Source organism: Gavialis gangeticus, unplaced genomic scaffold, assembly GCF_001723915.1.
Source record: "Gavialis gangeticus isolate Ggan-Ray unplaced genomic scaffold, GavGan_comp1, whole genome shotgun sequence".
In the NCBI taxonomy this organism is placed as follows: Eukaryota; Metazoa; Chordata; order Crocodylia; family Gavialidae; genus Gavialis; species Gavialis gangeticus.
The window spans coordinates 45,187,200-45,213,781 of record NW_017728996.1 but is presented as its reverse complement, the minus strand read 5'-3'; the positions used below and the strand labels follow the sequence as shown (position 1 = coordinate 45,213,781).

Sequence of the window (26,582 nt, the reverse complement as noted above, 5' to 3'; positions counted from 1 at the left end):
CCCCCCCCCCCCCCTTTTCAAATGTGCAGTTAGGAAGCATGACATAATCTTAGAGGTTTCTCACCACATAGGGATCATGAGATAACCGCAGTGTGTTTTTCACTATGTAAGGAGTATGAAAGGCTTCTCATAGAAGGTTCTTTCACCTGATCGCCCCTTGTCACAGAAAATTCAGAAGCATTTCTCAAAGGAGCCCAGAGGCTGGCCAAATCCAGTGTTTTCCAAATGTATATTTAGAATACATGTCCCGAATTTGACTGATTTCAGGAATACTCACCAGATGTGGAAAAAAGTACCTTCTCATCTCTCTCTGCAGCTAACATCAGTACTGTACTTTTATTTTTTTAAACAGTGATTCAAAACATCACCTTCTAGCTCAGAGACTTCAACTTGCAATAAAAAATGTCAAAATGAGATTTATAATTGTTAAAGAAAAACTACTGGGCAGAGTAATTACCTTGCATTTGGTATATGCCCCTAATACTGAGCAAAGGGCCTTCCTCAATGCTTTTGTTCCTTTCTTGACATTTCTTTCTGAGGATCTCATTACTGAAGGAGATTTAAATCTCATCCTAAAGCCTACTGTTATTTCAGACCATAGAAGAGAGGAATCCAATTCCCATGCTCCATATTGGAAACAAAACCTTTTCCAGCTGGGGGTATTTGAATCCTGGATGATGGGGAAGCCATCAGCAAAGGATTATTTATTTTATTCACACCTACCTTTGCCATTCATTCAAATGCCTTCTATATCTTTGTCTACTCACTTAAAGGATTTTCTAACCAATACAGATGGAGGTGAGCTGATCCAGTCAGTCCCTATTCCTGTCCTGATGACACACACACATTGGCTGGGCAGCAGAAGCCATAGCAGCTGGGAATGGCACAATGCATTTTTTAATGGGTTTGCAGCCTGGGGTGCCATCATTAGCAAATCTAAAATTTATTTATATGATGATAAAAATGGCAAGCTAGCTCCCGATACAGTATGTGGGACTTACAAAGCAGGGTTAAGGGGAAAGTTATTGCCGACAATTTCTACAATTGGAAGGGAAAGACATGCAGAACACAGATTTCTCCTCTCTGAAATAAAAAACATAATTTTGCATAAAAATATAGGTGAAAGAAAAAATGTAAAGAAATCTATCTCCCTGTGGGGCCTGCTTCATGCTTCCTTGTTAGAAGAAACAGAAAATGTGTTATATCAGTTCAGACAAAAATACATTGAGATGGGAAACAAAGGCCATAAATATTTAGCAAAGATATGTACCATGATTTGGATGAGAGAACAAAACAGCGAGCTCCATTACACTGGAGAAGCTGGCTTCCGAGTTATATCTGACCCCATGCAGAATGAATGGGAGGGAGGCAAGTCAGTCTCACTCTCAGGAAAGGGGTGTTGCCCAGACAGGTTCTCCATTGAATTGTACATGTCTCTGATGAGTCACTTTCTTTGCAAACTTACCAATCTTCTAAACATTATTCAGGACTTCCAAACTTTAGCCAGTAGTAGGAAAGAAGCCAATACTGCTGTGATATTAAAGGCCAGAAGTGATAAAACTGAAGTTACTACACATAGACAGATCTCACTGTTAAATACAGAGTTTAAGAATTTTGCAAAGGTGTTGGCAGCCAACTTGGAATCAATTTTACTTAAAATAACCAGCATACAGCAATTGGGAATCAATCAGGGAAGACTGCTATTAGATAACGTCCCTAGGCAACTGGCTGTAATCCCTTTGATTTTACTAAAGGCAAAGGCAGATATTTTATTTTCGTTAGAGGTGGAAAAGATCTTTAATCAGGGTGAATGGAAATTACTGAAGGGAATAATTCTAGAAAAGCCAGTTAAAAAATGTACTGAAATCTTACTCTATAAACACTCAAAGCCCCTCTCGCTTCATAGAGGAACATGGCAAATTTATCCACAACTAATCAGAAAAATATTTGCACAGAAACTTAGAGAAAATCAACCAACGCAATGCTCAACTGCAAGCAGATCAGTCCATAAAACAGTGCAGTCTGCAGATGAAGCTCTATTAATGTTTACAGAGCCACTCAGATCGGTGGCATATGTGGGGTTTAAAATTAATCATAGCAGTACACAAGCCACATCAACATGTCTTAAATCTCCAAGTGAAAACAGACTACAACTTCATTTAAAGTGGCCCAAATACCACACAAAAAATGTGGTGGTCAGCATGATTTCCAACACAATAACATTGTATGAAGCCATTGGTCCACATTTCTGGAAAAAACTAAAAAATGATTCAGTAGTAAAAGATCATTATTACATGGTTTGACAAAACTATTGTCATAGCTACAGCGTTGCGCCTGAGGAGCACCTCTGCCTTCCAAAATCTCTGAAGAGAGATTTCCCTTACCATGTGAGAGCTCATTTGGGAAACAGTTACAGCCCTAAATCAAAATGCTGCCTGGCTGTCCCCAGTACACAGCCTTGCTCTCAGGGTGGCAGAGCACGCCAAAGAGAGGAACAACACTAGGCAAACATTAGTCTCCTCTTCTACTTGTTTCAGCTCGTATACCAACACCCAGGGGGGATATAGAGCAAAGTCTACTATCTGCTCTAAAGATTCAGAAAGAAGCGTTAGAGAGAGCCCAGCTCTTTCATCACTCACTGCGCAAAATCCCAATTCTGTTCTTCCTTTCAGGATTCATTTCAAAACAGAAAAGGGAGGGAGATGAGCTTCAATAGAATGACCCAGGCATCTAAAAAGGGAGATGGGTGGCAGGTGCAATACAGAAAATATTTGCCCAAGTCAATCATTTCAAACATAAGCACCATTCTCACTCTGTGAGTTATCAGTATTGATTAGTGTTCTCCGAATGGAAAAGATAACCCCAAAACTGAAGAGAACAAAAGATCTCATTCCAGGCAGCCAGGGGCCAGACCTGGGGGCTGCTTGCTGTGTAGGCCACAGACCCTGGGGTCACAAGTCACATGGACAGGCACCCTCTGGCTCCTCACCACCACTTAGGCTGTCAAATACACCCTGCCACCTTCCACCACTTGAACAGGACAGCTTGCACAGTGCAGGCAGCCCAGCTCCCCTCTCTTCCAACTGCGCACATAGGTGGCCTCCCCCTCCCAGCTCCCACAGTACAGGAAGCCTGTCCTCCCCCACCTCCCACTCACTCATGCAGAACCCAGGCCCACTCTCCTGTCTGTACACGCCAACCACCTCCAGTGCAGGCACCTTTGCTCGCTTTGCTGTGCCGGGCTGGGGCACTGGGATAGGAGCAGCTGAGGAAGAGGGGGTGGGGGTAGCAGTCAGCCAGGACCCTCCAGCCTGCATGCTAACCCTTCAGGGGGCACATACAACTCATGGGCTGCTAGTTGGACAGCCCGGGTGTAAATTATAAAAGAGGAAATACCAAAGCAGAAGGAATAGCTGCATGAGGAGATCTCTTATGAATAGTGGTTATGGGTGTATTATGGCATTACTATCTCTTCTACACGTTACCATGGAAAAACCCTACAACATCATGTTCCACTGGCATTTGGCTTCTTTCAGATGTAGACACAGTACCAGAATATTTTAAATTGTTGCTAGAGGAAACTGGGGCTCGGCTTGCAGTTTTTCCACTTCTAGTAGAGCTACTTTAGAGTCCAGGATTGCCAGTTGCGAACTCTATTATAATTCTGTAAAATACACTAATCAGGTTACTTGATGATTCCCTAAGAGTTTTATTGGAGAAATCAATTTTGTAGTTTTGTAAGGTAAAAATGCACAATCTCATAATTCTTCTTGATAGCAGCTAGATGGTAAACTGAAGAGCTATAGAAAAGATAAGGCACACCCCTTTGCCCCAGGTAATACCAAATAAGTCAAAAGCACCTAGACATAAATCATTTATCATTTTTTCTCCATTGAGGAGGAGGTTCATACCTTTTAGCAAGCAAGCAGGGCTACCTTTCTTATTTTAAAGAGAAAGAGCACACAGATACCAAAAGGACATCAAAAAAAACTGAAACTGTTTTTCTTTATTGTACAAAAAATTGCTACCTTGTTATTATCAAAAGTCCATGTCTCTTCTTGCTTTCTTTTTTCTGATCATAGCCTGTGTAAAAAGCTATCTATGTATCTGTATCTCAACCGAAATGCACAAAATAAAGTATTTAGTGTAGACTGCCAGCAGCTTACGCTCTCTCTCTGTCTTTTTTGTATTTGGGCCAATGTTCAAGAGAAATATTCTCTCATGACTGATTCACACAGTTTTTATACCTCTATTTGCAGAGCAATGAAAAAAATTAGAAATTACTGTGGAGCCTAAAAAAGGCAAGAAATCGCTGTTTCCATTATTGTGGAGGAACTCTAGTGTTCTCTCAAACATTAACTTCATAGGCCACTCCTAACAAAAGCCACTTTAAAGGCACCTGTCTACCCAGTGAAACCCCTGAATGTTAATTTCTCAGCATACACAAGGTAAAGACTTTTTTCAAAACATATTGCATATAGAGCAACACTGATCATTTGACCTCTTCCTTTTTTGCATGTTACCTCAAAAGGGACCTAAAATGTATGTAGGATCTTTCAAAAGAATGCTATGCCACATAAAGCCATGTTATACCGATTGTTTTCTTCTCCTGCTACTCCGAACATTATTTCCCTACTTCCCCTCAGCAGAGAATTCCAGGATCCCATCTGATACACAGCAGAGCTAGATTTTTAACTGAGAAGTAAATAAGAAAACATACTTTTCAACACACATTTCTCATGGTCTCACCAGGCACCTTTGCCATAGCTGAAAGTCAGTTTTATCATTTGCATGATCCCTGCCAAGAGGACATGACTCACCCTGACTCACTCATTTGTATAATAAGGTTTTTCTATTAATAACCTGGCCAAATCTTCAGGCGCAAAATGCAACAAAAAGCTGGGATCAACAGGTTTCTGTGGGTTAAAACCCCTTTCAGTGCCGTGTGGCTTCCAATCTCTTCGCTTCTAATAGATCACCCTTGCAAAGCTGCATTAGAAGTAGCCATATAAGCTGCATCCCGGTGAGCAGACACATACAGTTTGCAACATCTCAAAGCCTTTTGAGGTGCTGTGAAATGCACATGGTGCTCATGATTCTGTTTGCTGCGCTGTGTATTTGCAGTGTGGTGGCAAAATTAGATACTGGGAAATTCCAGTATCTAAAAAACCTGCACCAGAAAAAAGTGGGGTGGCACACATGGCTGCAGCATGCGCTGCCTAAAACTGGAGCCAGGTTGGCTGCAGTCCCTCTCTGGCTGCTGGCCAGGTTCTGCACATGTGGATCACCGCTGCTGCAGCCCCAGGAGGCCCCTAGGAGCCCAGGTAATTTGCTGCGCTCCAGAGCATGCGTGCAAGGGACAACTATGTGCTGCTGCTATTTGTCCCTGGGGAAATGCATGTTCCTGCTCATGGGGACATACCCATAGAACACATATAAAAATCCTAATTCCCCAGACACAGCTTTTGCCAGATGAGTCCTTTGAAGGCCACATTTCAGCCACTCTATGTAATTCCAGAAAAAAGTGTATCCCCTTTTTAAATATTTAAAATTTATTACAAAAGGAAACACAGAGGAGGCTGCCATTTGTACACCCAAGGTATAGTGAGGAAGAATGAGTAAGGTGCATGCTGTGCAAAGCTTACAAAAATCGAGCAGTTGGCACAAATTTCAAGCAGCTATTTGGCACATCTTAAAAATCATAAAAAATTAGGGTTGGAAGGGACCTCAGGAGGTCATCTAGTCCGACCCCCTACCCTGCTCAAAGCAGGAGCAGCCCCAACTATATCATCCCAGTCAAAGCTTCGTTCAGCCATGTTCCAAAAACCCCCAAGGATGGAGACTCCACCACCTCTCTGGGTAGCCTGTTCCAGTGGTTTACTATCCTCCTAGTGAGAAAATTCTTCCTAACATCTAACCTAAACTTCCCTTGCTGCAACTTGAGGCCATTGCTCCTTGCTCTGTCTTCTGCCACCACTGAAAACAGTCTCCATCCTCTTTCAACCCCCCCATCAGGTAGTTAAAAGCTGCTATTAAATCCCCTCTGAGTCTTCTCTTCTCTAGGCTAAATAAGCTGTTCCCTCAGCCTCTCCTCATAAGTCATGTCCCCAAGCCCCCACACAATTTTTGTTGCTCTCTGCTGGACTCCCTCCAATTTGTCCACATCCTGTCTGTAGTGGGGTGCCGGAAACTGAACACAGTACTACAGATGTGGCCTCACCAGTGCTGAATAGAGGGGAATAATCACTTTCCTTGACCTGCTGGCAACACGCCTACCAGTGCAGCCCAGTATGCTGTTAGCTTTCTTGGCAACTAGGGCACATTGCTGACTCATGTTCAGCTTATTGTCCACTGTAACTCCCAGGTCCTTTTCTACAGAGCTGCTGCCCAGCCAGTCAGCCCTCAGGCTGTGCTGGTGCGTGGAATTGTCCCATCCTAAGTGCAAGACTTTGCACTTGTCCTTGTTGAACCTCTTGAGATTCCTTTTGGCCCAGTCATCCAATGTGTCCAAATCACTCTGAATCCTAGTCCTAATCTCCAGTGTATCTACTACTCTCCCCATCTTGGTGTCATCTGCAGACTTCCTGAAGGTACACTCCATCCCATCTTCCAGGTCATTGATTAAGACATTAAACAAAACTGGCCCCAGGACTGATCCCTGGGGGACTCCATTTGATACCGGCTGCCAACTACACATTGACCCATTGATTGCTACTCTCTGAGCCTGATGCTCCAGCCAGTTTTCTATCCACCTTACAGGCCATTCATTCAGCCCATACTTCCTTAACTTACCTGTGAGAATGCTGTGGCAGACCGTATCAAAAGCCTCACTAAAATCAAGATACACCACATCCACTGGTCTCTCTGCATCCACTGAGTCAGTCACCTTGTCATAGAAGGCAATCCAGTTGGTCAGGCATGACTTTGCCCCTGGTGAATTCATGCTGATAGTTCCTAATCACCCTTTTCTCCTCCAAGTGCTTACAAATGGGTTCCTTGAGGATCTGCTCAATTTTTCCAGGGACTGAGGTGAGGCTGACTGGTCTGTAGTTCCCTGGATCCTCTTTTTTCTTTCTTAAATATGGGCAGTATGTTTGCCGTTTTTAATCACTTGGGACCCCTCCTGATCACCAGTTTTCAAAGATGATGGTTTAAGATAAGCTGCACAAAAGTATATGGACTGTTTCCTTAGTTAAATCGTCATCCAAGTTAAATAGTAGTAAAAATATGACTGAAGGGAACATCTTCAGAGGTGGCAATCCCCAACTCTACGGGAAAGTCAAAAAGCCTCACTGAAAATTCCCCTTTTAAAAGGACCTTAACATATCAAACACTGCAAAATACAGTTAAATGGGATAATAAGGATTTTTTATGCCAGACGTATCTATACTTTTCTATAAATCATAAGGAGTTCAGAGCACAGTTCGTATGCATTCTAATTTCAAAAGCCAAAGAAACAGTTGATCTAGGGCTCTGCTCAAAGCTGCTTGGAAGTCAATGTAAAACCTCTGAGTGACTTAAGTAAAATTTGTACCATAGCCACCTACTATACCAGCATTATAATGATTTCAGCTACCAAAAACCTAGGCTTGAACTTCAGAAAAGTCTGTGATCTGCAGCACAACACTAAGTTTCTTAGTGCTGGTTTCAAGCTGCTGGTATAGTAATCTTGTGTTCCGGCCCCTCTCTGAAATACGCGCTCCCATTAAGAAGTCCTTACTCAAGCTTTTCTCTTTACCTGCTGCTGCTACAGCCAGAATTGCACCATTATTGACTGGGAGCAGGTATATAATTTCATACCATAAACCCTTCTCAGAAGCCAATGACAGATGGTTATTGAAGTAGAAAGAAGCTAAATAAAAAGTAAGGAGTACAGTGCACATATGATGTTCTAACAGATGGGTAAGGGATCTAGATTTTACCAAAGGTAGAAACAAGGAAAAGCAACTGTATGAGGTTTCCTAATTGGAGAGCCATATGGGAGAAGAGAGATTGAACCCTGATTTTTTCCGTCAGCACAGAACAGATTAGTGTCAGTGTCACTATGAGAATGAATATTGGTGACAAGTTTTGGCAACAGGACATGTCATGGCAAATGTTACAAGGTGTGTACTATAGACAGCAGTTATAAATAGGTCACAGTGCAACAGACTGTCCTAAAACAAAACAAGCCTTCCCATCCCATGGGAGACAGCATTATTTTATCTTGAATTAGGATTTCCCTACTGTATCAGTTTGGTACAATGTCCTCATGGGGCTGGCACTGGCCCATCATCCCATCTTTCATGCCATATCTGGTATTTGGAGATGGTGTGAAATACAGCAAAACATGAGTAATTTTTTCTCATCTTTATTTTCACTGATTAAGATAAGGAAAAATATTTAAATTATAATAAAGCTCCACTGACAGAACAATCTGAAGTACCCCTAGTTGTATTGATGCAAATGAGAAACCATGGAAAATGGCACATTTAAGAACTTCAACCCAGAGAAGCCTGGGGGAAAAAAACATGTCCATTAAAGTAAAAATGAGATAAACAGGCAACACCTTTTTCTTCTCTTCCACCCCATGACCCTACTCCTACAGAGACTAATATATAAACAAGTAAAGAGTATATAACATATTCAAAACTGTTTGACTACAAGGTGTTTAGTCATGTCAGTTTATAACTGGAGAGCTTTCCTTTATATCACATTTTTCTTTCTTAATATAGACAATACTAGACATCTTACATATTTTGTATTTTATTGAATGGATATGGCATGATTCTTATCCAAAGATTCTCACTCATCTCGCCTAAGAAAGAGAGGCCTTTTTGTTAACAGGTTCCAATTCCAGATGTGGAGAGCGTGTGTAGCTGTCTGTCTTGAAAACAGTTTCAGTGAAATCAATCACATGACCATCAGTAGCTTTCCCCAGACTGTTTTATATATATTTATAGAATAGATTACATCAAATACTGACTTCATTGCTACACTGTTGTGTTAATTTGGGACTTGACTGTCATATGTGCAAATCCTAGATTTAGAAAAAGAAAACTTCTTTCTATTGCAAGATTCCATCACATGTACATTTACCTGCAACTGACTTGTGCACTTTATTACACAAAATGCAAAGCCTTCCCACACCTATTATATTAAACTCTATTCTGACTACAAGATCTGAGAACATTACAAGAAAGCTATTTCCTTTACATTCTGGAAGATGCCTTCACTGCAAACATATCCACTGTCCCAGAAGCCACCAAGGAGCTCAACTGATGCTTAAAAAACACATTTAAACCTGGTTGGGTTTAGCTGAACCAAGATGAATAAGAGTCATAACTGTAGTATACCCATGGAGCAGATTATCCTTTATGTCATTACATTCTCTCAGTATGAAATTCCCGGTGACTATTCGATCACATCCTATTTCTCCATGTCCAAAAAAGCCAAAGAGGGGAACGTTTGGAAAAAATTTTCTAAATGCATCTGCTTCAAGATTCCTCTTGGTTTTATAATGCTGGTAGCCCCTGCCCACACATGCAAACATGAAGCCAATGGTGTTGTGCTCTGGAATGTTTGCTGCTTTGAGACGCTGCATGGCTGCTTCTGCTGTCCTCTCGTCAACGACATCCTGGTCTAACAAAACTGTAGCACTCTGTATTTGGGGTCCACTGAAAGCCAATCCAACGACCCCACAGGAATCACCAGGCTGATTGTTACCACTGAAAGGTAATGCACACCAAATTAGAGGTTTCCAGAGGAATCATTCTAGATTTCAGTACAGGCTGTGGCAGAAGTTTATACCGACAGAACAGACAAGGCTCCAAGGAGATCTTTACTGCCATCCACAAAAGACAGACCCAATCAGCCAGACTGGCGTTAGTCTGGCATCAGGGCCAGACTGGCATGCACCCTGTGCGCAGAGGCACTTTATACCAGCCAGTGGTAAGTCTTTCCCACCCCTCAACAGAAGGAAGAATCCCTTGCTGGAGATGAGGCAGAAATATACCTTTTCAAGCCAACTGCAATTTGGACCACCCATTCACAAGCCAGGCTGAGCTGTTTGGGGAATTAGGGCCTACTAAACTGGGCAAATCAGGCTGCTCGGTGTTCAACTGTCAGAACAAGGGAGCAGGAGGGAGTGGACTGTCAGTAAATCTGCAGGATCTTGGTGCTTTTCCCCTCTTCTCAGCTGCCTGGGACATGCTGTGTTATCAGGTGATGACCTCAGTCACTTTGCTGTGACAAGGCTCAGCCGTCGGTAGCACTGTTTTGTAGGATACCCTGCTGGTTGCCATCAAATCCTAAGCATAATGGGGCATTAGGAACACTCCCAGCACAGCACCTGAGCATAGGTGACAGGAGTGGTGCATACAAGCACCATTTCATTGCTAGCCAATAAGTTTCCAAATACCAAAAAATGCACTGCTTAAGAAAATTAGAGATTGCCGATTTCTCCAACCCCAGACGGAGATAAATTATAAAGCTCTTTTATATCACAAATTTATACAGAAAATAACCCTAGGTGCTGTCCAGAAGCACTTCACACCCAAACTGGAAGATGAGCGTGCAAGAACTTGTGAACCAATGATAAAATAAGTGGGACACAATCCTGAAAGCAAGCATTAACAGAATTGCAGGATTGTCCCCACTGAAGAAGGAACAGGCTTTTATACTTTTACTAGCTAAAGCATGGGGCTCTGACCACTGAAATGAGAGTGAGAAGGCATGCAGGGGGACACAGAAGACAACTGCTTTCAGGTGAAGATTTCTCAAGATGGCCCATTAATGGGAATTTTTCAAAGCAGACGTTTTTCCTCTACAATTCCCCTGCAGGTTGGTTTCTAGCACTTGAGCATCTACTGCTTTGTTTTTGTAACAGTCCACCTGAAGCTGCAGCCCTGTATCATCTTTCTCAATGCAGATTTAATGCCACTGTCAGCCTTTCTTTCTAATACTTCATTCCTAATATTAAATTATGCTATTTCGAACATAAGGCTGGCCCTTGGGTACTCCTCCTCTTCCTCCTCCCTTCTCCCCCCACAACAAAAGTAATAGAGCTCATCTACAGTTGTTTCGTGGCTTTCACTGCTGTCTGACTCCGCTCTATTCATAGAGATTTCATTCATCTATGATGCTCCAATATTTCATCACAGGTATCCAGAATGAGGTACCCACTTTTCTGAGGTTAGTGATGTGAAGTTCTCCACGTGCCCACCAGCCAGAATGATACTTTTTTCATTCAAAGGATTGACAACTTGGTGAAGAAATCGAGTTGCTCCTGTCCGCCAGGAATTGTAGCCAAACAGAAGAACCACTCGGAGGTCAGGATTGTTCTTGAGACCTAGACATAAAACAAAAACAACAAACTTTCTACCTTTAAAAAGGGTCTCAGCCCCTGGAATCCAAGGATCTTTAATGATATCCTCCCCTGCTCCCCACCATAGCTGGCATATTACAAAAAGTATTTCACTACTGTGGCAGCAGCAGCCAGAGGCAAGTTGAGTTGGGTCCTCCAGCAGTGAGATAAATGGAATGCATTTTCCAGGCACACAAAGGTAAGGGGTACAAAAACATGTGTGCTGAGATTCTCTGCACAGGATGTGAAGACTGACCTTCCATAGGAGAACTGCCTGGACCTTCTTCAGCTCTTTTCTGCTTCCACAGCAATAATGGTATGTTTTATTTTTGAACTGTACTTAGCAACCCAAACTCTGAATACTACAGGGAGGAACACAGTAAGTGTGTCACTGGGAAAACTTTTATGATGGAGTAAATACCTTTCCTTGGAAACCCATGCATCAGGCAGTGGCACTGCTCAGGCACACACAAATTGCAAACGGGGTATCTGTTAGTGCCCAGAAATTAAAAAGGCTCATAAGCCCCGTCTTCCACCCCTGATGTGGCCAAGTTCCTCTTGCAGGGTCAGTTATTCCACTGAGTGCACAGTGTGCTGACTCTATGCTATGCTTTATAGTCAGCAAGGGGAATTCTGCTGGCTCCTCCCCTCCAGCCTACTTCTTATTTTTAAGCATCTGACTAGGAACTATGTGCACTGAATATTAATTTTTAAAAAGCAACTGGAGCTGATGCAGGTCAAGTTGCACAGCCCTGGCCATTTTCTGATGACCTTTTGAATGTATAGGAGGTTTCTAAGAGGGACCGAGTGTGCCAGAGATTGTGACATCCTCACTCGGGCATTCAACTGAAGAGACTTAGGATAATTTCTGGAGGACAGGGCTTTGTAAAAATAATAAACAACTCTGATCTATTGATCATAATGGTGCTATGAATTAGCACCACAGTCTAAGAGATGGACCCCACAGCGCTAGCATTACTGGCAAGCTCAGACTATTGTGCACATCTGCGTGCTTCCAGGGTAGCTGTACTTACCCACTCGGCCAGAAGTCTGCTTGATGTCAGCAACAGTCACAAATAAAGCAACTCACATCCCTCAGGAACCGACAAATCTGATACCATAACACATGAAGCAGCTGATATAAAATTAAACAGTGACTTGCCTGCCTCAGCAAATTTACTTTCATCAAAGACTCTGTTCTTCAGATCTTTAAACAAGTGAAAAGTATGGATCTTCACACCATCAATTTTGGGGAACAATAAAGCAAAGCCAGCTTCACCATCTTCAATTTCTTGAGGCCGATTCCCATGTGAGCCCATAGGAGTAGCTAATAATACAGACATGTAATGTAAGTAACTTGCTTATTTTGATATCTATGATCTTGCCTACATTGTGATATACCTTAAGAGAGAAACCAGGTAAAATCAGCTTCTTGCATCCAGCAGGTTCTTTCTGCAAAATCCTGTTTTCAGAAATAACATGTAATTTTTTTTCAAAGAGATGAAGGCACTTAAAAGCCAAAGTCCTACTGATTTTCCACTAAACTCAGACAATCTCGCTTTGGAAAATGGGATTTATACTTATCCAAAAAATTCAAACTTAAACAGGTGCAGAGAAAGGCCAAGATGAGCAGGGGAATGGTTAGCTTATTTCCTGAGAAAAGACAAGGGCTTAGAGTTCGCTAGGTTCAACAAACCAAAAACTGAGAAGGGAGAGGCTTGTTTTCTATAAATACACAGACAGAGATAAAAACAAGGGAGAGAAAAGACTGATTTAAGCTATAGGATAATGCCATAGGATATATAATGTGGGCATAATGACAAATGGACATTAACTGGGCATGAACAGGGTTCATCTGGGAAAGAGGTTTCTAACCATGAAAGCAGTAATATTCTAGATAGCCTTCCAACTGGAGAAATCAGGAAGAGACTCATTAACTTTAAGATGAAGCTTAATCTGTTTCTGAGCTGGATTGTGGCATAGCTGTCTGCAATAGCCACAACTGGTTACGGCAAGCAGAAGGTCCCCTTCAGTACTATGTTCCTAAATAATTAGGAAAGAAACTTTCCATTCAAGCCCCCCTGCAGGGCGCAGGCGTTCGGGGTGTGTGGATATGTGTGTGCATTTAGCCTGGACCTGAGCACATGCTGCCACTGGCAGGCCTTGTAGCACGTGTCCAGCCTGGCACTGAGCAGGTGTGGGTGCTACTGCCAGCCCTCAGTGGGGTGCAAGGCTCCAGTCCCTGGGGAGGGGGGCAACCATATCCTTGAAGCTGCAGGAAAAGGGACTTCAGCTAGGAACTTGGTGCTAGCTCTAGGGGTAGAGGAGGAAAGCCTCCAAATCCTTCCTGGAACCACTCCAGTTCAGTCCTGGGAAAAGCACACTTCTTTTTGCTGGCTGCTCACAGCTGACATCTACCTGACAGATGACTGGGAAGCAGGAGGAGGTGTGTGCCCAGCAGGTAATCAGAGGTGGCCTTCCACTCAGCTGCATCTGGCTCTCCTTGGCAGTCTCCGGCAAGCATGCAGAAGAGTCCCCAAGTTGCTGGCCTCCACCAGTGCAGGCAGCCTTTGTGCCCCCCAGCCCCTCCCCATGAAATGGTGAAATTGTGTTCACTCCCAAGCTAATGTAGCCCACTTAGAGAAACCCATGTAATTTAGCATGAATATGCCTTAGGCTTTCTGAATGCCTGTACCTAGCTATAAGCATCTTGAAAGCAGGGTATTATCCAGTTAGACATTACTTCTTACCTACAATTCCAGGGGTGACCAGTCCCAGAACTTGGCATCGTTTTGGCAATAGTTTCTCTAATGAAATTGCTGTTTCTTTACTATTTCTTTTTCTTGCTGTAAGAGAAGAAGGGTAAACTGAGATACAGGAAGGGTTAAAGTAATTGGCCCAGGTCCCCAGCCTCTGGACTTAGAGTCCTCTGCTCTATGTAATAACAGAAAAGACTTTGAACAGGGATTAAACAGTGGCTTATAATCAACCCTGGGCTATTTAAACAAAGCAACTCATCACTGGCTAGCTTTTTCAGCATGTGACAAATCTTATCAACTAAGACACATTACAAAACTACAGCATGCAAAAGAGGTACAGTGAAATTCAGTATCCTGAATAGGATGAGCTGTATTGACATGGATGCGAATGCAACATGACAATTTCACTTCTGTTTTACCTAGTGATTTACTTTCCTCTGATGCTAAGTAAGGATGATACCACATTACCCAATGTTTTCCTTTAAGCATTTGACTCTACTCTTGTACCAGACAAGACTTTCTTAATACAGGGAGTACAGATGGATTTAGTATTTACCTTTCTTTTGCCCATGACAGTCTTCATGCCCACTGAAAGTCTCTGCATCTGCTATGTAGAGCACAGTTTGTGGCAGGACATGCACTTTCTGTAAAGTATAAAAAACAACATAAGAAAAACAGACTTTGCCACTTAACTGCAGGATTTAGCACCTTGACTCAAAGACAACTAATCCAGACTAGATGTATGAGAGGAAGATTCCTGAAAGCCAGTGATGAGAAAGTCCTGGCTATAACAAATTGGCTTCTTTTCTAATCCTTTTCAAAGAACCTCAATACATTTTAGAGACACGGAACTGCACTACATTCCTAATCAAACATTAGCTGTGTCACTGCTGACCAGGCACAGGAGTAGACAGTACTGTGCCTAGCTACCCATCTGTCACATGAAAGGCTAACTTGTTTTTCAGTCAACAAAAAAGCCTTTTATCCAACTACATTTACTTGTTCATCTGCATTTTTAGATTAATGCTTAATTTGAATATCCATTGTTTGTAACCAGAAATGCTTTATTCATTTGGTGGTCCACATTCTTCTACAGCCTGGGTAAGATGCTCCTGGTCTCCTTTCACTTAATAGCACTACGGAATGCTAGAGAATGATTAATGCCTAAGGACACGTCTACACATGCACTTCAATGCGAATTAAAATGTCACTAAAATGTGCTATTTAGTTAATGCTCATTAAAATAGGCCAATGAACATTAAGCACCACTAAAAACCATGCTCTTTAGTTAATGTGTATTAAGACAGGATAATGTGCATTTTCCTCTTACCTCACAATAGAGGTACTAGATTTACTGTGCATTAACTAAAGAGCATTAATGCATGTGAAGACATACTCACTATGGCTAAATAAGGGCCAGAGATGAAATACTGAAGTTTATATTCAAACTGCTGGTATCCTGGAACCCCAGACTTGCTTCAGAAAGCTTAGACACTGGTGCCTGGCATATGGATTTCCAAGATGTATTTAATAGTATTGCAGTCTTCAGTAGTGTGGGAAGATCATGACATATGGTTAAAATACTCTCTCAAATTAAAGAATGTCAACAGATGGGCATGTTAAAAAATGAACTTTCCTTCCCATGTTGCTATCACTACCTTGTACTACTATGAGTAACTGGAAAGGGTCCAGCAGAGCACAACAAAAATGATCAGAAGCCTGGGAAACAAGCCTTAAGAGAAAAAGCAGAAAGAACAAGGATTATTTAATCTGGAGAAGAGAAGAGAAGACAGAGAGGATTCAATAACAGTCTTAAAATTCCTGAGGAGTGCTTACAAAAAGGACAGAGACCACAGGGGACTGAACAAGGAGCAGTGGTCTTAAAATGCACCAAGGAAAATTTAGTTTGGGCATTAAGAACAGTCTTGCTCTGATTAAGTACTGGAACAGAGAAAGGCTGTATAGTCTCCATCCCTGGGTATTTAAAAGCAGGTTAGACAAATACTTGACTAGGATGGTTTAGTTGGGGATGCTCCTTCAGAGGGCTGGACTGGATGACTTCCTAACGGCCCTTCCAGCCCTGTTTTCTATGATTCTATGAAGTCAAAAGAAAATTTAAAACCCAGTTAGAAAAGCCCCTGCTTGTTGAAACCTGGGTCAGGTGTCTCTCTGGATACCAACTTATTGTGATTTGATCAAACTGTTGAAATCCACATGCTGCTAAGCCCCTTGGGTCTGGACAGTGCCTGGTTGCTGTTCTTTCCTTGGAATTTCTCAAGAATGCTCCCAATCGCTGACCTCATTCTGATGGTCCTCTTGGGCAGCGAAGCCAAACTGTGGAAAATACTAATGATTTTGATGACATAACATATCTTGGGTGTAAAATAAAACATAGGCTTAGGGCCAAAATTATTATTAGGGACCCACTATTATTTATAAAATGAATAAGATGTATACAGAGCCAGCTCTACAGAAAGCCAACATTTCAGCAATGCCTTGGTGATCCACTCTTAAATAACTCTCATTTGAGATCATTTGCTTTTTTATATACTAATCCTTTTTAGTAACACGCCAAGCCAAAATAAGCCACGCTTTCTCTCATTCTTACTATGTTGATGAGGGGCATATAGAATAATAAACGTACGAATTTTTCTAAGCATTTTTTATTTCTCCTCCTTTTGACTATTTTTAAACTGTGGAAACCCACCCCCATAAAAGCCAGTGTTCTCATTATTCAAGGGAAGTTACAAAGTTCTTTGAAGCAGCTGAAACAGTAAATATTTGTATTTTATGCACAAAAAATAACTGTTGAACTTAAAAAAAAATCACCTTGAATATACATGATGAGAAAGCTACAGGTAATAATTAGAAAACACTTGACACTTTTCTGGTCACAGTCTACCAAATGAAGTTTAGTAACTAGCTGTGGCAGTCATATTTTCTGACTTTGCCAAGTCAGGTCCAAAGTCAGCACAGCTATGCTGGGAGACTTGTGAGCTGTATGACCAAAGACTGTTTTTTAAAATTCCTTCTCCATGATATAGCTAGATGATTCTTGGGAGAGACAGATACATAAGGTCTGTTATAAAAGTATTGAGACTGAATGTGTATTTTTTGGTACAAGTATAGGGTGAAGGGCATTGCTTTGCTGAACGTGTCTGGTAGGGGCATGCAAAGTGGGCCGTATTCGATTTGGATTCAGCCTGATTTGGGGGACAGTGATTTGATTAATTGATTTGGATCACTGTCCCAATTTGATTTGGCCAAATCCAAATCTGAAGATTCAACACTGATTTGGAGACTCAGTGATTCAGCCATAGACACAATTTAAATGTTTTTTCTACATACCTCAAAGTACCAGGTGCAGCTCATGAGCGCTGAGATAGTGGGGTGGACAGAGCGTCCCACAGGAGTGCAGTGGGGGCCCCCCCATGTGTTCAGTGGCGGAATCAGAAGTGGACCAGAAGTACTTTCAGTCCACTTCTGGGTCTGCTGCCGAGCGCACAGGGGATCCCCCCCACACCCCACCAGCTCCGTTATTAGCTGTGGAGCTGCCCCCCCAGACCCAGGAGGAACTAGTCTGGGGTCCCGAGTCCTCTGCAGCGAACCCAGAAGTGGACTGGAAGTGCTTCTGGTCCACTCCTGGGTCTACCACTGAGCATGCTGGGGACAATCCCACGCTCCATCTGCCTCACCATCTCAGCATTCACAAGCCACCTGGTACCCTGAGGTATGTAGAAAAAACATTTAAAGTTGTGTCTATGTCCGAATCATCAAAGCTCTCCGAATCAATTCAGAGGGTTCCGATTTGATTCGGAGAGATTAAAGGGTCTCCTGATTCAATTCAGAAATTCAGCTGCCGAATCGGGCCAAATCAACTCAGGACTGAAACTGCACACAGCTCTAATGTCTGGGCATGTTAGGACTCCTCTGGACAGGTTTGGAGCTCATGGTGGCCAGCAGTTGAAGCAAGATAGTTTGCATCTCACGTCCCCTTTCTTTATGTCAGTGTCCAGAACAATGTATATACATTACATTTTGCATGAAAATCAGGAAAACGGCAAGTGAAACATCTGAATGACTTAAAATAGCATTTGGTACTATGAGCCATGCAAGAGTTTTTGAATGGTATCGTTGGTTTAAAGAAGGGCAATCATCGGTCGAAAGTGATGAGCGTTCCGGACGCCCTTCAACATCAGGAAATGATGAAAATGTGGCAGCGGTTCCGTTTGTTTTGATTGACTGTCCAAGAGATAGCAGAAGTTGGAATTTCTGTTGATTCATGTCATTCAATTCTAACCAGCAATTTGGGAATGAAATGACCAGAAAAACAACCAGAGAAATGGAGGTCCCACTCTCTGATGCTTCACCATGACAATGTGCTTGACCACTCAGCACAGCTTGTGAAGCAATTTTTAGCCAAATACCATATCCTACAAGTGCCGCAACCTCCATATTCACCTGATACAGCCCCATGTGACCTTTTTCTCTTCCCTCAGCTAAAAAAAAACCTTGAAAGGAAGAAGATTTTGTGATGTGGAAACTATAAAACAAAATGCGACTGACCAGAGGTGCTTATCAGAGGTGTTTCCAACAATGGCAGAAACGTTGGGAGAAATGTGTGGCTGCAGAAGGAGCATACTTCAAAGGAGATTAAGCTGAAACCCCTCTAAATTAAATCTTTTGTTTCCTACAGCATCAGTCTTGATACTTTTTGAACAGACCTCATATATATATGGTGAAACTTAAAAAGGCTACGGAAGGACTGAAAAATACGTCAGCAGAAACAGGAGTCTGCTCAAAGATCTTGCCACAGTAGCTAGAAACTCAACCACGAGTATCAATGTAATTGTGACACTTTCTCCTACCTCAAGTTCCTCTGCTAATGTGCGGACGAGCGAATGAGTATCAGATGGACCAGGCTCAAGGGCAGATACCCAGGCTATGCTCTGCTGCGTTCTCAGTATTCTACGAGCGCATTCTCTCCATAACCGGCACACACTGAAATACAAGGATTCCACGTCACAACTACAAAAGAGAACTTTGGCACATGTCAGTCCCCCAGTGTTTTCCCTTTCGATTTGGAAATGCTTATCACATGCTGTCAGAAGTTACCCACACTCCTTTAAAGAAGTACATGGAATGACTAAAATGGAACTGGGATTATTGTGGCTTGCCACCGGGGTGGATAAAAATCAACAATTACAAAAATAAAATAAATTAAAATAAATTGATTTTTAAAAAAATGTAAATCAAAATTTTTTTAAAAATGCTTAAAAAATAATTTATATAGTTTTAATTTGAGATCTGATAAAGCTCACAGATATAATCATAGAATACAGATTATAACTTCTAATTATATATACACTATTTGAGACAATATATTCATGTAATTTTCTTTAAAGTTTTATAAATAGGTCACAACAGCCCATGGACTATATTAGGGGTCCAATCTTATGGGGTTCCCAGACTCCTCTATAGATTGTAAAGATTAAAGAAAACCACCCTACCCAATGGGACTTTGTGCTCAGTCTGGAAGATCCCATTAAGCATCTCTGTGATGCTTAGTTTCAGTTCTCAAATGGTGGATTTGTCTCCAGAGATCACAGGCAGACAAAGTTCTTTGAGTAGATGCAAAATCTTTTATTACTCCAACTAAATAGTTGGAAAAATTGTTCTTTGCACGCTTTTGGGCACAAGTGCCCCTCTTCAGGCATAGGGAGAGTTTGTCGTCTCCAGAGGTAACATCCTTGTTAACAGCAGTATACAGCGATGCAAGATAACAGACCTGATTACCTACCCATCAGCCCTACTGTCTCTCTGCAAGTTTGCATACACGCAGCCAAGCCCTTACCTTTCTTTAAAAGTGCAAAGTTTCAAGAAGTTAAATGAATAGAGGATATCAAACAAAGATGCACTTTTTTGCAGAAAACAGTGATTAAATTGAGGCTTCATGACCAGTGATTTAAATCAAATGCACCCTGTTTGCCACTGCCTTCTATTTAACTTGAATAACTTATTTGCATGGGTACAGGCCTAACAGTTGCTCCCAGTTATAAAATGTTTTTGACAGTAGCCAGCAGTAAGTTGCCTCACTTAGAGACGGCCGTATGTTAAGAGACTTGGTTTTTTCTCCCCCACAAGAGGAGCACATTCAATAATTCATTCCCAGTTCTTCTGCAGCACAAACATAGGTATCAGTGACATAAAATCCTGATACGGTACAGATGCCGAGAGTGCTGCAGAGACGGCTTGGCTTGGCTTGCTCCTTGCTCTCTGGATCCAAGGCGTAAGCAGCCCCCGGGTTCTTAGTGGTGATCAGGATAGCACGGAGCAGACGCAGGTGGCACGGATGCTGTAGGTTTCTCAGCCTCACAAACAAGCCTCCATTGGAAACATTTAAACCTGAGAGACCTCGGCCCTGGCTGGGCCGGGGAAGGGCCGCCGCAGACCTGCTCCAACCTGCGTGCAGCTTGGCCCCGCAACCCCGCGCCCGCTCCTCCCGCCTAGGGCCCCGAGTGCCACCGGAAGGACACAGGGGCCTGGCGCCGACCGGCCCCAGCCCAGCCCCACGGTAGGGAGTAGGCGGCGGGGCCCAGGCCTCAGCGGCGGGCGGGGCCGGAGCTGGGGGAGCCCCACGCACAGAAAGGACGGGCGAGGGCTGCAGGGCCGGTGCCTACCAGGCCGCTCGCAGCAGCGCCTTGGTGGGCAGGAAGCTCAAGACCCGCTCCACCACCTCGGCCAGGTTGCTCAGCACGAAGGGCCCCTGCGTGTCCGTCTCCATGGCGACCGCCGCGGCTCTGGGCCTGGCTCCGTACAGCGAGCGGGGACCAGGGTGCAGCCCGGCGGCGCGCTCTGATGGCGTCATTACACGGTGTCCGCGTCCGGGCCTCAGCCGGGGTCACGTGGCCGGAAGCGACGATCACTGCGGGGGGAAGGTTTGGGAACTATGGTTCCGCTTCTGGGGTGTGGCCACGTGATAAGACTCGTCAGCGCCGCAGTCCTTCCGACTCCTTGCTGGGGGGCGTTTACAGAAACGTAGCTGGGGAGGATAGAGGGGGCCTCGAGGTTTCCAGCACATTTGGGGCAGGGCCCGAGTCTGGCGTTTAAAAAAGAAATGCGTATAGATATGCCAGGACAGTGCTGCAGGTATTGAGTCGGGGAACGTGTTACAGCAGGCTGCGAGAGCGCGAAGAACGGCAACTGGCTGCAGAGGAGACTGGCGCCGCAGTCCACCAGACACCGCAGTTTCAGAAGGAAGCTCTGCAGTGAAAGCTGTTTTTTAAAAATGTTTTCCATCAGGCATGAAGACTAAGCAGTGCCTTTTGTTGGCCTAGTTATGCCATCAGCTGGTCATTCTGGACAAATGGCTAAGAAAATAACTCCGCTTAAAACTAACCTCCTAGTCTTGGTGCCACAGGACATCCTGTTGTAATTGTGCAAGATCCCAAGCTAAATTAGAGCAAGCCAGACCAAACCCTCAAGGAAACAGCTGTTACACAAGTGCCATTGGCAATTGAGAGGGCAGTGCCATTACCTTTGGGTTAGTATTAAAACCAGCATTGTGCTGCATAGAGAGGATAATTCCATTTGAATGATATGTAAACCTAAGTAGTCATCATTTTGCCAATGAATGGGCACTTCTATGCAAGGCAAGGTATTGGTGACAATAAATGCTGTCAATCTCTAACTCAGTTAGTTATATGCTTTCAAGTTTAAGCTCTAACAGCATCTTAAAATGGTTTCACCCTAACCAGCCATTTTAGTACTTCTGGTACCAGCAGTGGAAGATACGATCCCAGGATAATTTGTACTATTCAGTGTTTAGTGATCCTTCATTTAGGGCAAGGGTTGTCAACCAGGGGTACATGTATATACTTGGGAAGGCCCCGGGGGTATGCAAGGCAGTGGCATGCTTCCCAAGTACCCCTGCTTCTTCGCACCACCACAGTGTACCTGGGAAGCATGCCAAAAGTACTTGAGAAGCATGGTGTGTGTTGACCAGTCACTGAGAGACCCACCCCCAACTCTTCAGGGGGGTACACTCCTTAAAGGTTGAAACACCCCTGATTTAGGGGATAATGAAAGAGCTGCCTGATAGCAAGACTTCACTGTAAAGAAAAGTACCAGCAACCTGTTAAATTCCCTCCTACACGGATAACACAAGGTACTCATGAACAGAATGCTGCCTGCATCCAGAGACAGTAACCACAAAAAGAATAATTCTTAAAATGGTTCTTTATTCATAAACTTGATGCAAGTTTACAAATTACTGTACATTGCCAAATAATTCTGCAATGAAAAATGAAATCCAAAAACAAAGCATGCCAAATGTGCATCTGTCAACCTGCTAGCCCATTAGAATATTAAAGAATTCAATAATGTATTCAAAGATTTTAGCCTCAGGTTTTAAGGAACTTTAATGCTTAAGGAGTTCTGCCTTTCACTTAAGGTTGCTATTTGAGCAATTGGCTACCAGGATTTAATACAAATATACATACAACCAAGGAAGCAGAAAGGCTGGGAAGTCATTCACTATACTTCCTATAAAACTATTTGAAATAATATATAAAATTAGGAGTAGTGCCAAATCTCTTCAGTCTGTTCTTTCAAGCTAAAAACTGGATCTAGAAGCAAATGCACAAGGACCCAGGGGTGCCTGATAGAGAAAAGAAGAAGAGCACAAATTTGATAGTCATAACTAAAAAAACAAACCACACATGCTTCTGGGCTTCTAAAAAGTGCTTAATCCATGGTACACACCCTTATTTCAACCCCTGGGGGTAAAGGTCTAATCCCTAATGCTACAACCAAAATAGAATTGATTTAGATAAGGCAATGAAACACAGTAATTACACAGACCCAGATTCATTTCCTAAGAAAGAATAGTTCCCGTTAGTCTTTCAATATCAAAACCACTGTCATGATTATGGCAACACTTTTAAAATCTCTGAATCGGGTGATGTCTTTCTGTACTTTATTTAGCTTTTTCTATAAATTTTTTGCTCAAGGATTTTCATCTTGATTTGTGCCAATCACTTAAGTTCATTAGTTTACAAATGATTGCAACAACCCGTTAATAACAAAAATGGAACACCTAAAAAGGTTTTTAGTATCTTAAATAAACTTCAAGCTTCATACTGTGGCTGTTGTTAAGAGATTGAGCCAACAAGTAGCAGGAACAGCCCAGCAAAATTCTGATGCCCCAGTGGAAGTGACTAGTTACAAGATTTTATTGGCACAGCCTTGCTCTGCTTATAAAATACAACATAATCTAATTAAGAGTATCTCTTCCAAGAAACAGTTCATATCCTCAACACAGCCATGAAAAAAAGTTTAATGACTTAACATACATGTGGTTTTCCTATATCATTAATTTGGCAATACTACAAATGTTGTCATTTTAGACCAGAAAAACTACTGTGATTTACAAGACCCGAAATTTCCTAGAACAGTATTAAACAATGTATTAAACTTTGTTGGCTTTAAATGAAATAATACAATGCAAATCTCTGCAGTCCACATTCTGCAAAAAGGTAAGAAGTACACAGAAAAGTGTTGTGAGCAACTCCTATTGAGTGATCTTTAGTAACTTGATAGCCTGCTTTAACGAGTTTACACTTTTAAATTAAAAAAAAAAAAAAGGGAAGAAGGAGGGAATGACCCAAGTATACTTAATCCAGAGGGACAAGTACAGTAAAGGCCAAAACTGCTCAGTCCAAGATACCTAAGAAGAGCGGAATGGTAAGGCTGTAACTTATACTGAATGTGTCAGTTGACAGATTATCCACTAATTTATCTAATAGCTAAAGTCTTCAGTACGGCTGTTGTAGGGGCACTCATAGCTTGAGTCTGTGTGTGTTGGAGAGAAATAAAAAAGAGCTCTGTTTGTTGATGTTGGTCCAGGTGTAAAACAGTCCTCAGTATTAACCATCTTCTTTTGGAGGAGTGTACCACCCTGTAGAAGAAACAGGTTAGGTGCAGATGTTAGAACAACTGCAAAGCCCACACTAAGTAAACAACAAGGCAGCTTTATGCTTTATCTTGATTTGTGCAAGATGGAAGCTTAAAATTTGATTATAAAAATAGGAATAATTTAATAAAAAGGCACTAACTGCCCTAAACATCACCTGGCAGAAGGAAAGCTAGTATTTATATCTGAAAATAAAGCATTAACATTTGAGGCTTCTCTTGGCATGCTGAATTGGACAAGAATCATCATCTTGTTTTCATACATCTCAAAACCTTAAAAGGACCTTATTTTACAATCCAGCAAGCCATGTATATAGCACCTGCAGTTTTAATTACATAGGCATATGCTTATATAAATCTTATTTTGCCTGCTAAAGTTGGACATATGCCAGTTTTGAAATCTATACCAGTGATTCTTAGCCAGAGTGCTGCTGCACCTGGGTTTGCCATAAGATCCTTTTAAGGGTGCCAGGCAATTTTAGCTGTGCAAACTCCTTCATAGTAGGCTTTCAATACGACTGATAAACCTCTCATCTGGAATGGTTTAGGTACACTAAATCCTGCATCTGTGCAAGGGGTTGAACTAGATCAGGGGCATGTAATCTCTAGCTCAAAGTCCAGATCCGGCCCACAAAGCTCCCCACAGATCCAAAAGCTTGATGTGTAGGGGAAGTGGTGGTAGCATTAACATTGCTGCTCCCTTGCTGCCAAATGTCCAGATCTCTGAGGGGCCCTGCAAAGGGCAGAGGCAGCATGGAGCTGATGCAGGCTGTGCAGAGGCAACACAGAGCCTGACCCATGTATGCAGGGCTGGGTTCCAATCTGGGTGCACAAGGCTCGGTAGAGGCAGCACAGCCTGAGTGCAATCACTCATATGGCTTGGGAGCCAAAAGGTTGAATTAGATGACACTTGTGAGGTCTTTTCCAATTGAAGGATCATGATAAAATTTCTTTAGACCCGATACTTGTTTCAAGTGGTTCATTCTACTAGACAAGCATTAACATTAAATCTTGGGAGGCAGCCACATCCACATGGCCTCACAGGAACTGGTACTCAAGACTGGGAAAAAACAGTAAAGAGACTTGTTTCTGGCCTTACTGCCATCTTGTCACTTGAAAGTCATTTAACCCCTCAGGGTCTCAAACTATTTGCACCCCTTCCCAATTGGGAAGGTGGATGTAATTTTACCAGTCCCATATCTAATGTACTTTGAGAAAGTGCCAGTTCTGAGAGGACAAACCTGGTGGTAACTAGCTTTGTATGGGATGCGTGCCACTACTTTCCAGAGCAGAACTGAATAGTTCAGCCAAGCTAACATCCCCTGGACATGCTGCATTTAACTTGTAGTCCTCCTGTAAACTTGATCCTTTCATTAACTGTTGTCTGCTTGTGTTATCATATGATTAGCTCTTTGGGGAAGGAAAAGGAGACTTATGCAAGACAAAAGATGTCATAAGAACAACTTTGCACATTGGAAGTGAAAATACAGTACAACACACAGCAGAAGCATGGAATAGTTTTACTTGATATAGCATAAGTTTATAGTGAACAGTAGATTGGTTAGTTGCAAGCACTGCTATCCTTCTCTACTAAGATGACAAAAGAAGCAGCAGGAAAGTATTTTTAAGCAGCAAAATGCTTCAATATTTTAAAAAGTTTTATTGAATACCAAAGAGCAAACAACAGATGTAAAAAAACATTTTCTATGCTGCTGTACAATTTGTACAAACAAGCAGAGTTGCAAAACTGACATACCATTTTTCTCATGTATTTGTACTAGAGACTTATAGGACTGTTGTGCTCTTGCTAGGTTATACTGGTTCTGAAAGAAAACATTTAAAATACTACTATAAAAGAAATGACATCACAACATACATCATCAAAAATACATGCAGGTACTTAATTTTAAAGAGCTTTTTTTTAATATCATGCTTATGTTTCCTATTCATCATTCCCAGTTTTTCACTGCCCTGTACTCAGTGAGAATATTAGGTCAGTAGCATTTTTAAAATCTCAGTCAAGGAGGTGTCATGCAGCTTGCTTAGTTGTAATTATAAAATGGGCAAAAAAAGTAGTCTCCAGGATTGAAGAGCTGATTACCTTTTGATCTGATCCGAACCATACCTGGTTTTAGTATACTAGAGGACTTAAAATACACCTCGATTGACCACTCCCTCTGGAGAGAGTCCAACAGCAGGCAACCAAAATGGTGAGGGGCTGAGGCACATGACTTCTAAGAAGAGGCTGAGGGAACTGGGTTTAGCCTAAAGAAGAGAAGACTGAGAGGGGATTTAATAGCAGCCTTTAACTACCTGAAAGGGGGTTTGAAAGAGGATGGAGCTGGACTGTTCTCAGTGGTGGCAGATGACAGAACAAGCAGCAGTGGTCTCGGGTTGCAGCAAGGAAATTCAGGTTAGATATTAGGAAGAATTTTCTCACTAGGAGGGTAGTAAAACCCTGGAACAGGTTACCCAGGGAGGCTGTGGAATCTCCATTCTTGGAGGTT

The 26,582-nt window shown here is 42.4% G+C and overlaps 2 protein-coding genes across 2 annotated transcripts in view; both read right to left on the bottom strand.

Moving 5' to 3' along the window:
- Nucleotides 1–8,334: 8,334 nt before the first annotated feature.
- On the bottom strand, nt 8,335–20,986 carry FBXO22 (F-box protein 22). Its single transcript, XM_019504415.1, has 7 exons — nt 20,784–20,986; nt 18,972–19,104; nt 14,660–14,747; nt 14,095–14,190; nt 12,507–12,671; nt 11,164–11,329; nt 8,335–9,707 (listed from the first exon to the last, which is right to left on the bottom strand). Exons 1-7 carry the CDS (start codon nt 20,969–20,971, stop codon nt 9,278–9,280), a joined length of 1,266 nt encoding a protein of 421 aa, XP_019359960.1. The 5' UTR covers nt 20,972–20,986; the 3' UTR covers nt 8,335–9,277.
- A 1,337-nt stretch (nt 20,987–22,323) lies between these two features.
- Nucleotides 22,324–26,582, bottom strand: part of UBE2Q2 (ubiquitin conjugating enzyme E2 Q2) — a 72,452-nt gene continuing 68,193 nt past the window's right edge. Inside the window, exons 12-13 of the mRNA XM_019503836.1 lie at nt 25,832–25,898; nt 22,324–24,061 (exon numbers count right to left, since the gene is read on the bottom strand). Of these exons, the coding sequence (XP_019359381.1) occupies nt 24,030–24,061; nt 25,832–25,898 (99 nt within the window). The 3' untranslated portion in view covers nt 22,324–24,029. The remainder of the gene's footprint in view (nt 24,062–25,831; nt 25,899–26,582) is intronic.

Excerpts from the sequence above, each read along its gene's own strand:
- FBXO22 (XM_019504415.1), bottom strand. The coding sequence starts at position 20,971 with ATGACGCCATCAGAGCGCGCCGCCGGGCTGCACCCTGGTCCCCGCTCG. Across the intron at positions 14,748-18,971 it reads CATTAGCAGAGGAACTTGAG|AAAGTGCATGTCCTGCCACA; the intron begins GTAGGAGAAAGT and ends TATACTTTACAG. Across the intron at positions 11,330-12,506 it reads AAGTAAATTTGCTGAGGCAG|GTCTCAAGAACAATCCTGAC; the intron begins GCAAGTCACTGT and ends TTTTATGTCTAG.